Source organism: Notolepis coatsorum (assembly GCF_963971535.1).
Source record: "Notolepis coatsorum genome assembly, chromosome: 9".
Taxonomy (NCBI): domain Eukaryota; kingdom Metazoa; phylum Chordata; class Actinopteri; order Aulopiformes; family Paralepididae; genus Notolepis; species Notolepis coatsorum.
Window position 1 is genome coordinate 42,926,123 of NC_140173.1, and position 13,001 is coordinate 42,939,123.

General features: G+C 48.3%; 1 protein-coding gene across 1 annotated transcript in view; it reads right to left on the bottom strand.

Moving 5' to 3' along the window:
* The window catches only part of cdh5 (cadherin 5), a gene marked incomplete at its 5' end in the record, with an annotated part of 156,791 nt that overhangs the window by 71,760 nt on the left and 72,030 nt on the right, over positions 1–13,001 (bottom strand). The window contains 1 exon segment of the mRNA XM_084321851.1: positions 297–427. Within this exon segment, the coding sequence (XP_084177977.1) occupies positions 297–427 (131 nt within the window).

Consider the following 13,001-nt stretch of genomic DNA (forward strand, 5'->3'; position numbering starts at 1 on the left):
TAGTTATAAAAGTAAAATGTCTCCAAGCTTAGTTACCGTTGCCATGTCCAACTGTCAAACTGAACCGCCTGCCTCGGGCCATGAAGACCGGGGGACCGACTCCATTAATGACATCATCATGACACAATGCAAAGCATCTTTTGCTCTTAGCGAGCGTTAGTCAATTATTGTAATTATAAATTATATAAATTATAATAATAAGCATTATAATTTAGAGAACGGTGGAAAGATGGAACAGAAATAGATGATAGAAAAGACAGACGGACACACACACACACATATACAAAGACACACACCTTGATTGACAGCTGGGTGACACTAGTATTGGGGGGGGTTCCTCCATCGCTGATGCCCACCTCCAGGCTGTGATCTCTGGGGTCGTCCAGACTGAAGGTGCCCTGCTTCACCCTGATGTCCGCGCTGTTATCTGTCGCACGGAAACACAAATACACTGCAACGTTGCCGTTATCGGAGACACATTCAGATTGTAGATCAAGTTCAGGTGGACATATGGTCAAGGATGTTTATACACAGTTAGTTCCATCCAAGTCATGTGATTGGATGAGAGGCATTCCATGAGTGCTGCACTGGGGCCTTTAACTATAGGCTGTGTATCACTGCACCACACTGGGGCCTTTAACTATAGGCTATATCACTGCACCACACTGGGGCCTTTAACTATAGGCTGTGTATCACTGCACCACACTGGGGCCTTTAACTATAGGCTGTGTATCACTGCGCCACACTGGGGCCTTTAACTATAGGCTGTGTATCACTGCACCACACTGGGGCCTTTAACTATAGGCTGTGTATCACTGCACCACACTGGGGCCTTTAACTATAGGCTGTGTATCACTGCACCACACTGGGGCCTTTAAACCCAACTTGCAGGTTAAACCCTACTCTTCAATTATGGGTAGTTTACATCATTGGTATCTAATTTCATTATATATTTTTTTCCATTTGACGCCGGAAATTCCACTCAGAAAGGGGTAAAAAGGTCCATGCACGAATAACATGCACGCGCAAATCAAGAAAGCTTATCAGAGCTATCAGGGCCATGACGTCACTTGAGGCAACTTTCCCCTACTTCTGATCCACTACAAGGAGTTTTGACGAGTGCAGAAAGCTATTTCCTTGATCCAAATGGACGCCTTACAAGACGCAAATGGGTTTAATCGTCGGAGACTTTGATGGACCAGCTACAACTGGTTGAAACAATATAATGTTTTTAATGTCGTAAAAAAAGAACTACATTTACCACTAGGCAGCCTGTTGTTCAGTACAGCAGCGCTACTGGTCTGTGGGCTGTCGCCTTATCCCCGGGTCATAGTACCAAGCTGGCTATATCGCTCTGGCTAACGTTAGCATTATGTCTACTGTCGTGCATGTAAAAGAGTTTTGAGAACGAGTAAAATGTGTAGGTCCTCTTCTCAGACCTGTGGGGCAAAGCACTGCTGCACACACATCCTGCCGGCTAGCAAGCTATGCGCCCCGGCATGTTGATACGATAGTAGCCCCTTTAGCCCCATTCGGTGCATCAGTGACGATAGCTATGAGCTAACTAACGCTACAAGCTCAAACACCTTATAACTACTACTATTGTCGTGTCCATAAGTTCCTTGGCAGAATACTTGTGAGGACAAAGGTATACAAAGAGGAGAGAATCATTTTAAATCGGGCATTGTTATGAGTTTCGAGAACTCTGGCTACCAAGCTAAGCTAAGCTACGTTAGCTAACTTAGCTAGCTTCTAACGGTGTATACACAATATGTACAACGACACAATGATTTTCATTATTACAAATATGGTAACGTGGTTGTGGCTTTTACAAATAGTGGTTAGCTTTAGAGATGGATGGCTATGATCATGGAGCAATAGTGTTGTTAGGTGAAACAGATACATTTTCATTCATTACTCCTCGGCTAGTAGTAGCAAGGCTCTCTGCCTGCCACTAGCTGTGTGTGACTCTCAGACTCTCTGTGTGTGTGTGACTCTCAGGTGCCCTGCACCTGCCGTGACCACATCATTTCGATTACACGTGCACGTTATGAACCATTGATTAAAATATCCACGTGCGTGGTGATTGTGTTGGGCAGACAAAATGTTTGATAAAAACGCTAAAACTGGGTCAATTTCAATCTTTTTTTTCCCTTCATCATGAAAGTCACAGTTGGCCTAGTCCACATTGTTTATTGAACAAAAATACAACTTGCAAGTTGGCCTTTAACTATAGGCTGTGTATCACTGCACCACATAGTGTTCTATTAAGAACCCTTCATTCCACAGCAGTGCGCTGTGGCGTACCATCTAATGCGAAATCTGCTAAATAGAAGAAGAAGAAGAAGAAGAAGAAGAAGAAGAAGAAGAAGAAGAAGAAGAAGAAGAAGAAGAAGAAGAAGAAGAAGAAGAAGAAGAAGAAGAAGAAGAAGAAGAAGAAGAAGAAGAAGAAGAAGAAGAAGACGGAGAAGAAGAAGAAGACAAAGGAGAAGAAGAAGAAGAAGAAGAAGAAGAAGAAGAAGAAGAAGAAGAAGAAGAAGAAGAAGAAGAAGAAGAAGAAGAAGAAGAAGAAGAAGAAGAAGAAGAAGAAGAAGAAGAAGAAGAAGAAGAAGAAGAAAAAGAAGACCAGCACAACAACAATAGGACTTAACGCCTTCATGCTTGAACCCCTAAATACTGACTAACAGCAAACAGGTTACATTAGAACCAGGGCTGCAACCATTTCAAGGAATGGAAACCAAAGCCATAAGATACCATGGTTTTAACAGGAATGAAAACCATAAGAGACCATCATTTACAGGAATGAAAACCAAATGAATGAAAACTGATCGGAATCCAGGCGCCCGCGTGGGAGCATGCGCTATGATATTTTGCAACAGTGATACAGCGAGTGCTCTCTTGACAGAGAGAGACATAAGCCCCCTCTCTCTCAATGCAGTGCGCTCCGAGACTTGCACCGTATGAGCCTCTCTCTCTCTCTCTCTCTCTCTCTCTCTCTCTCTCTCTCTCTCTCTCTCTCTCTCTCTCTCTCTCTCTCTCTCTCTCTCTCTCTCTCTCTCTCTCTCTCTCTCTCTCTCTCCCTCTCTCTCTCTCTCTCTCTCTCTCTCTCTCTCTCTCTCTCTCTCTCTCTCTCTCTCTCTCTCTCTCTCTCTCCCTCTTTCTCTCTATCTCTCTCTTTCTCTCTCTCCCTCTCTCTCTCTCTTTCTTTTTATTTATTTTGAGGAAGTGCTGACTTAAGAACTGATTTCTTAAACGGTTCAGCAGAACCCATTGCCGGCGTGGAAGATCGTCTCCTGTGGCGCCATCTCCTGAATCCCATATGTAGTGGTGGATGCGGGTTGGCCCAGTGCTCTGCCACTCTCTCTTCCAGGCTGCCGCCAGCCATCCATTTATGGATAGGTCCTCAGTGGTGGAACGGAGCATCTCTTGTGCCGCCTTGTTGTAGGGGTGGCGGGACTTGAGTCTCATAGGTGCTGCTGTTGTTGTGGTGTTGTGTGTAGGGTGTGCCAGTCATGCTTCACTGCTTTCCTTGCTAGGGCGAGAGGGGCAGCCTCTTGTCGTAGGCCAGCTGGTGCGATTCCTGCAAGGACTGGCAGCAGGAAGAAGGGTGTAGACTTCAGGCATCCAGTGATGATCCGGAGGGCGTTGTTAGTAGCCGCATCAACTTTTTTCACGTGTGGGATTCTGCTCCAGACTGGGGCACAGTACTCCGCTGCAGAGAAGACCAGGGCTTGGGTGGATATCCGGAGGGTGTTGGCAGTGGCTCCCCAGGTTGTACCAGCGAGGCGTCGGATCAGCGCAACCCTTGATGTTGTCTTTGCCCTGACATCTTCGAGGTGTTGTTTGAAGGACAGTGTCCGATCCAGACGCACACCAAGGTATTTAGGGGCTTGCTGGGACTCCAGACGCTTGGGGTCAGCGTATACCTCCAGTTCCCTCTTGGCGTCTCTGTTGCAGAGATGGTATGCTGCTGTAACGGTCTTGCCGGTGCCACTTTTGTAGATAGGCTACTAGGATGTCCATGTCTTGGTTGAGACCATCCTCCAGTGCCTTCCATGTGGGTCTTCTCAGGATGATGGCAAGATCGTCCGCGTAGCCATACTTTCTGGATGCTGTGACTGGGAGATCGTAGATGTAAATATTAAACAGCATCGGAGAAAGGACCGACCCCTGTGGGACATCGCTGGTGTGTAGGACTAAACTGCCGTTAGACAGCATCTCCATGATAAACTTCACCATATGCCGATCAGGTACCATCCTCAGCAGCTTCAGGTGGAGTCCACGGTGCCAGACAGACAGGCGCCGCTACGACCGGCTGCCTGTCTGTGCGCTCCGTCGAGACTGTGCATACTTTTGTTAATATTTATAGTTTTAAGAGTCTTGTCTGTACCAACAGTAGGTGCATTTAATGTGTATGACCGTCAGTCACTTATAGACATTGGATTACGGGAAACTTACCGACTGGATTACTCTCTGGATCAGCTCTCTGAACCGCAACAATGGCCCGTTGAGATCTTGAGGACATCAGGACCGGATCTCGCCCCCAGGGACAAAGGACCCAGACGGCGAGGAAAGAGAGCTGGAGTCCGTAACAGGCTGAGAACCAGGCGGCACAGGACACCACTACCCAGTATATTGCTAGCCAATGTACAATCAATAGACAATAAACTAGACGACATCCGAGCAAGGATTCAATTCCAGAGAGACGTTAGGGACTGTAACGTTCTCTGCTTCATCGAGACGTGGCTGGCGCCAGAAGTCCCAGACCACGCCATCCAACCGGCCGATCATTTCTTCATTCACCGCAAGGATAGAACAGCAGAATCCGGTAAACAACGTGGAGGAGGTATTGCCTTCATGTTGAACAAAAATTGGAGTGACCCAACTAACGTGAAGGAATTATCCAACCACTGCTCCCCAGAACTGGAATATATAACCATCAAGTGTCGTCCTTTCTTCCTCCCGAGGGAGTTAACGGCGATCGTCCTGGTCGGAGTGTATATTCCACCGCAAGCCAGCAACAAGGTTGCGCTCTCCAGACTACACGACGAGGTAAATAGAATCCAAGAGGCGAATGTTAACGCTGCCATTTTAGTTCTGGGAGATTTCAATAGCGCCAATCTGAGAAAGGTATTGCCCGACTTCTATCAGCATGTGACTTGCAACACCAGAGGCGGTAACATCCTAGATCACTGTTACACGCAATTTAAAGGTGGCTACAAGGCTCATTCTGATAGTGGCTTCGGTAAGTCAGATCACGCATCAATTTTTCTTTCACCGAAGTACAGACAGAGAATTAAAAGTACTCCCGTAGTCTCGCGAGAGGTGCAGAAATGGGATGTGACGTCAGAGGATACGATCCGGTCAGTGTTTCACAACACAGACTGGAATGTGTTCCGCGACACAGATAACATTAATGCCTACACGGAGACAGTGCTGGACTATGTTTGTACTAGGGTGAAAGAAACAATCCCCACTACCAAAATGAAAGTTTACCCAAATCAAAAACCCTGGGTAGACAAATCCGTCCGTGAAGCTCTGAGAGAGCGCACCAAAGCATACAACGACGGCCTAGAGGCAGGCAACATGAATGACCACAAGGTGGCGCGATACAACGTAAGGAGGACTGTGTCAGAGGCCAAACGACGCTACAGGGATAAAATTGAACTCCAGTTTGAACAAGCTGACTCTAGAGCTATGTGGCAGGGGCTCAAAACGATGACAGACTACAAAGGCGCCTCCCTCAAACTGAACAGTGACATCTCCTTAGCAAATGACCTCAATACCTTCTATGCGAGGTTTGATGCTGGTAATAACAACACCAGCTCACAAGCCTCGGCAATGGGGGGGAGGGGGTCGGCTGCTGATGGAGGCGCAGTGTTCAGGGTAACAGAGCATGAGGTGAGGCGGACCTTTAAAAAAGTGAATATCAGGAAGGCAGCAGGTCCAGACGGCATCCCCGGCCGCGTCCTAAAAGTCTGTGCCGACCAACTGGCCCCAGTATTCACTGACATATTTAACCTGTCCTTAGAACAGGCTGTCATCCCCACCTGCCTGAAGAAGTCCACTATTATCCCTGTACCCAAAAAATTCAAGCCTGCTTGCCTCAACGACTACCGCCCTGTAGCTCTCACCTCCATAGCCATGAAGTGCTTCGAGAAGCTAGTAAAGGGCTACATCTGCTCCTCCCTCCCCATCAACATGGACCCCCTGCAATTTGCATACCGCCCCAACAGGTCCACGGAGGACGCCATATCCCATGTGCTGCACACAGCAGCATCACACCTGGACAAGAGGCAGGGGAACTATGTGAGAATGCTATTCATCGACTACAGCTCGGCATTCAATACCATAGTCGCCTCCATACTCATAGCCAAGCTCAGGGACCTGGGCTTGGGCTATGACCTCTGCCAGTGGGTCTTGGACTTCCTGACTGGCAGACCCCAGGTGGTGAGAGCAGGCAACTGCACCTCCTCATCCATCACCCTCAACATAGGGGCCCCCCAGGGCTGTGTTCTGAGTCCCCTCCTCTACTCCCTGTACACACACGACTGTGTGGCTCAGCGGAGTAGCAATACAATCGTCAAATTTGCTGACGACACAGTGGTGGTGGGCCTGATCTCTGCCAACGACGAGAGGGCCTACCTGGAAGAGGTCAAGGTCCTGGCGGGATGGTGCCAGGAAAACAGCCTCTCCCTGAACGTCAGCAAAACAAAGGAGATGATTGTGGACTTCAGGAGGTCGGGGGTCAAGGACTACAGCCCCCTCAGCATCGACGGGGCACCGGTTGAGAGAGTCAACAGCTTTAAGTACCTCGGAGCCTACATATCCGAGGACTTGACATGGACCACACACATTAACAGTGTTGTGAAGAAGGCACGACAACGCCTCTACTTCCTCAGGCGCCTAAGGAAGTTCCAAGTCAGCCAGAAGATCCTTAAGAACTTCTACTCATGTACAATAGAGAGCATCTTGACCGGCAACATCACCTCCTGGTTTGGGAATAGCACTGCACAAGACCAAAGCAGACTACAAAGAGTGACACGTTCAGCCGAACGCACAATTGGAGGGGGGCTCCCCACCCTCCAGAACATTTACTACAAGCGTTGCAAGGGCAAGGCTAAGAGAATCATTAAAGACTCCAGTCACCCGAACAACTGCCTCTTTGAACTGCTGCGGTCAGGCAAGCGATACAGGAGTCTCAAGGCGAGCACAGAAAGACTCAGAAGAAGCTTCTATCCCCAGGCCATCAGGCTGCTAAACGAACAATGAATGAACACTACACAACAACAACCACCAAACGCACATAGCACACACATCCACACGCACACACTCACTTTAAACAAACACACTGTAGCACCCACTCCACACACTTATAGCACACACCCACTTTAAACAAACACACTGTAGCACCCACTCCCCACACTTTATATTTATGGATGAAGGATTGCACTACAACTCGTACACCTTACTGTAAATTGTACCTAAAATTGTACCTCATCCCATTTCTGCTTTGCACTAGATAGTACTGTACATTAGTACACTGCATAGTATTGTGTATTGTATATTATATGGTAACTCAGAACATTGTACATATGTCTATACCGAACACTGTGACCTCATTTTCTTCTTCTAAATTCATGCTATATTATGTTATTATGTTATTTGATACTATCTTGTCTAGCACAGTCTCTGGAGCGTAACAGTAAGAAGCATTTTGTATGAAAGTATTCTGTACTTCTGTATGACAACTATTAAAGAACTTGAACTTGAACTTGAACTATCGTACGTGTCAGTCAGGTCCAGGTACACTACCCCCAATTTCTCATTATCCTGGACGCTGGAAGGGTGGAGCTGTTTGAAGAGGGTGGAGCTGTTTGAAGAGGGTGGAGCTGTTTGAAGAGGGTGGAGCTGTTTGTCCTGAAGAGGGTGGAGCTGTTTGAAGAGGGTGGAGCTGTTTGTCCTGAAGAGGGTGGAGCTGTTTGAAGAGAATGGAGCTGTTTGTCCTGAAGAGGGTGGAGCTGTTTGAAGAGGGTGGAGCTGTTTGAAGAGGGTGGAGCTGTTTGAAGAGGGTGCAGCTGTTTGAAGAGGGTGGAGCTGTTTAAAGAGGGTGGAGCTGTTTGAAGAGGGTGGAGCTGTTTGAAGAAGGTGCAGCTGTTTGAAGAGGGTGGAGCTGTTTGAAGAGGGTGCAGCTGTTTGAAGAGGGTGGAGCTGTTTGAAGAGGGTGCAGCTGTTTGAAGAGGGTGGAGCTGTTTGAAGAGGGTGCAGCTGTTTGAAGAGGGTGAGCTGTGTGAAGAGGGTGTAGCTGTTTGAAGAGGGTGTAGCTGTTTGAAGAGGGTGGAGCTGTTTGAAGAGAGTGAGCTGTGTGAAGAGGGTGGAGCTGTTTGAAGAGGGTGGAGCTGTTTGAAGAGGGTGGAGCTGTGTGAAGAGGGTGTAGCTGTTTGAAGAGGGTGGAGCTGTTTGAAGAGGGTGGAGCTGTTTGAAGAGGGTGGAGCTGTTTGTCCTACTCATTTTCCGTTCATCCTGTAGCATACTATGGGCACGTCCTCAGAAGTTAACTCTATGCATCCGAAAGATGCAATGAAGCGCGTCAACACCCACTGTGGGGGCAGTGTGGACGTGACAAACTGAGACAGTGTGGACGTGACAGAGTGAGACAGTGTGGACGTGACAGACTGAGACAGTGTGGACGTGACAGAGTTAGCCAGTGTGGACGTGACAGAGTGAGACAGTGTGGACGTGACAGAGTGAGACAGTGTGGACGTGACAGACTGAGACAGTGTGGACGTGACAGACTGAGACAGAGTGAGACAGTGTGGACGTGACAGACTGAGACAGACTGAGACAGAGTGAGACAGACTGAGACAGAGTGAGACAGACTGAGACAGAGTGAGACAGTGTGGATGTGACAGACTGAGACAGAGTGAGACAGACTGAGACAGAGTGAGACAGACTGAGACAGAGTGAGACAGAGTGAGACAGACTGAGACAGACTGAGACAGAGTGAGACAGACTGAGACAGAGTGAGACATACTGAGACAGTGTGAGACAGACTGGAGCGTTTACCCCCTATTTCGGTTCAGTTGGGCATATATGAATACAGCAATCACATTCTGTTGCGGAACAAAACAAGCGGGCCGAGACCACCTAGAGAGGGTGGTCTCGGCGCACTTCCAAACGAACCCGACGCGACTCGTACGCTGTGAGAATGCAATCGATTTAACAAACCGACACAACTCACTTGCCGTACTGTATACGCGCTGCATGATGACGCAACGCACACGCGCCCTGGACTGTTCCATCAGAGGGGGGAGCTTCGGTGGCCAGTGTGAGTGGCTACAGACCACTGCACTTAAATATAAACATTAGTCTACCTGGAGACTCAATGAGGTAATTGTAGATGTCGCCATAAGACGCGTCTGGTCATTTAGTGGGATCATTGTTTCATTATCCTGTTCGGCTGAAAGGACACTGGCCACCGAAGCTCCCCCCCTCTGATCGAACAGTCCAGGGCGGGTGTGCCTTGCATCACAATCCGTGGGCAATCTGCATGGGGGATGCTCTGCTAAAAAACTGGCTTTTTCGCTGCCAAATTAGTTCTGATCTATTAGGAATGGCTTGCGCCGTGTTCAGGAGATTCTGGCGCATACAAGTCTATTCCATCATGTCTCTAACACCCCCACAGCCGTATCTGCAACCACTTACATCACGGCTCTCATCCACATTCATTAATTTGCTCCCCCTGCTCTCCCCTCCCCGATTTCAATGTAACGCAGAGATTCAGGGTTAGGGGGGGGGGGGGACACCCCAAAATCTGACCAATGAGTGACAGTTTGCTTGCGCGTGCGTTTGTTTTGGTCCGCTGTTAACACAGCCGTGTGAACACAAACGAACTAAGGGACAAGTACAACATTGTATCATTATAGTCCCTGTGTCTCCCTGAATTGGAACAAAGCAAACGAACTACAGGTGTGAAAACGCCCTGAGACAGAGTGAGACAGTGTGGACGTTACAGACTGAGACAGACTGAGACAGAGTGAGACAGTGTGGATGTGACAGAGTGAGACATACTGAGACAGAGTGAGACAGTGTGGGTGTGACAGAGTGAGACAGAGTGAGACAGACTGAGACAGACTGAGACAGAGTGAGACAGACTGAGACAGAGAGAGACAGTGTGGGTGTGACAGAGTGAGACAGAGTGATACATAGTGAGACAGACTGAGACAGACTGAGACAGAGTGAGACAGACTGAGACAGAGTGAGACAGTGTGGATGTGACAGAGTGAGACAGTGTGGGTGTGACAGAGTGAGACAGAGTGAGACAGTGTGGGTGTGACAGAGTGAGACAGAGTGATACAGACTGTGACAGACTGAGACAGAGTGAGACCGACTGAGACAGAGTGAGACAGACTGTGACAGACTGAGACAGAGTGATACCGACTGGGACAGAGTGAGACAGACTGAGACAGAGTGAGACAGACTGAGACAAAGTGAGACAGACTGAGACAGTGTGGACGTGACAGAGTGAGACAGAGTGAGACAGTGTGGACATGCCAGAGTGAGACAGACTGAGACAGACTGAGACAGAGTGAAACAGTGTGGATGTAACAGACTGAGACAGAGTGAAACAGTGTGAGCCAGACTGAGACAGACTGAGACAGAGTGAGACAGTGAGGATGTGACAGACTGAGACAGAGTGAGACAGAGTTAGACAGTGTGGACGTGACAGACTGAGACAGACTGAGACAGACTGAGACAGAGTGAGACAGACTGAGACAGAGTGAGACAGAGTGAGACAGATTGAGACAGAGTGGATGAGACAGAGTGGATGAGACAGAGTGAGACATAGTGAGACAGACTGAGACGGAGTGGATGAGACAGAGTGAGACATAGTGAGACAGACTGAGACAGAGTGAGACAGACTGAGACAGAGTGGATGAGACAGAGTGAGACAGACTGAGACAGAGTGAGACAGACTGAGACAGAGTGAGACAGACTCAGACAGAGTGAGGCAGACTGAGACAGAGTGGATGAGACAGACTGGGACAGAGTGATACAGACTGAGACAGAGTGAGACAGACTGAGACAGAGTGGATGAGACAGAGTGAGACATAGTGAGACAGACTGAGACAGAGTGAGACAGACTGATACAGTGTGGATGTGACAGAGTGAGACAGACTGAGACAGAGTGGATGAGTCAGAGTGAGACAGACTGAGACAGAGTGAGACAGACTGAGACAGAGTGAGACAGACTGAGACAGAGTGAGACAGACTGAGACAGACTGATACAGACTGAGACAGATTCAGACAGAGTGAGACAGAGTGGATGAGACAGACTGAGGCAGAGTGATACAGACTGAGACAGAGTGAGACAGAGTGAGACAGAGTGAGACAGACTGAGACAGACTGAGACAGAGTGGATGAGACAGAGTGAGACAGACTGAGACAGACTGAGACAGAGTGAGACAGAGTGAGACATAGTGAGACAGAGTGAGACAGAGTGGATGAGACAGAGTGAGACAGAGTGGATGAGACAGAGTGAGACAGACTGAGACAGAGTGAGACAGACTGAGACAGACTGAGACAGAGGGGGCTTTCTCACTAACCATTCGGGGTCGAATCACAGCCCGATCGCACCAGAAAAGGGTGTGTCCGTCCTACTGAGAACGCTCCCCCCCGTCCCCGGGGACGCTGATTCGCTCCAAACCTGGACCGTTGAAATAGGTGGTTCCGGGTGCGTGCCAGTCGGAGCGGGGGCCGTGGTGTACGAGCTTGTACCAAAACACGGGAGAGGCTTGCTGTATCAACTAGCTGACACACAACGTCATTACTGTAATGCTTTCATGCTTGCTTGAATTTTGGGCAGATAAAAACATCTGGACAATACCCACAAAAACTATATTTATGGGCAATTTGGCGAGTTCAGACCTCAACCAAACAAGCATGTTGAGCCTCACGGCTCAGTGGATGAAAACATGAAGCCACGTTACAAGCGAAAGACTTCCTAGCCCCTTCCGTGACTGCGATGTGCAAGCCAGGGGCTTTTGAATACGCAGTCACTCGCAGCTCCATAGTAGCCAGGCTAATTTGGACCACCAAACACTGCTTAAAAGCTCAGGGTGGGTCCGAAATATATCAGATATAAAGTCCCTGGCTTGCACATCGCAGTCACGAAAGGGGCTAAAGACTTCCCTGGCTCGCATTAGGCCTGGCAACTTTTTTTGCCATTGCTATGTCTACTATACATTGGTTTCTTGTTTGAATGCATTTATTTCTATAGACCAGTGGTGCCCAACCAGTCGGCCGTGATCGACCGGTAGATCAATGACATGTGTAGCTAAGGGGCTACACAACCCTGACTGTATTAAAGATTGTTTAGATTAAACCACTACTAAAGAATATTAATAGCCAGACAGTACAGTTAGAGAAAATGGTGGACACTCAATTGACTGCGCGGGGACAGGGATACCAAGTTAACAGCATTTTAATAGTCATAGCAACATACATATTATTGATTACGGTTCTCCTTTAATAATAGAATGTCAGTGCAACAAAGTCAGCGGTAACGAATAGTTCCTAGACTACGGATACTCGACCGGAGCTCTGAAGGGAGTGAGACGAATCGAGGCGATACAGGGAAAGCAAGATGGTGGCTGGAGACGATGGTTTCTCTCTAGAGCTCCTGCTCCGGAGGAACTGTAGACTGGTCGGATAATCCTGTCGCCGCTGTAAGAAGGGGTCTCGTACGGAACCGGTCCTTGTAATCCTAGCGCCCGATGGCAGGGTTAATAGCTATTAATCCAAAAGCCTGTTGGCATAGATGGTAGCTAGTTAGCTTCGTTTCTACGTGAAACTAACCCGCAGACAGTCTCCAATGAGTAGTTATATCCAAACGGCGCTGGGTTTAACTATAAGTCTCTCCACGTTACTTCGCTTACACAAGTCACTATACTGCGCCAATAATGGCTCGACAATATTATAGTTGTATCTAAGTAGCCATT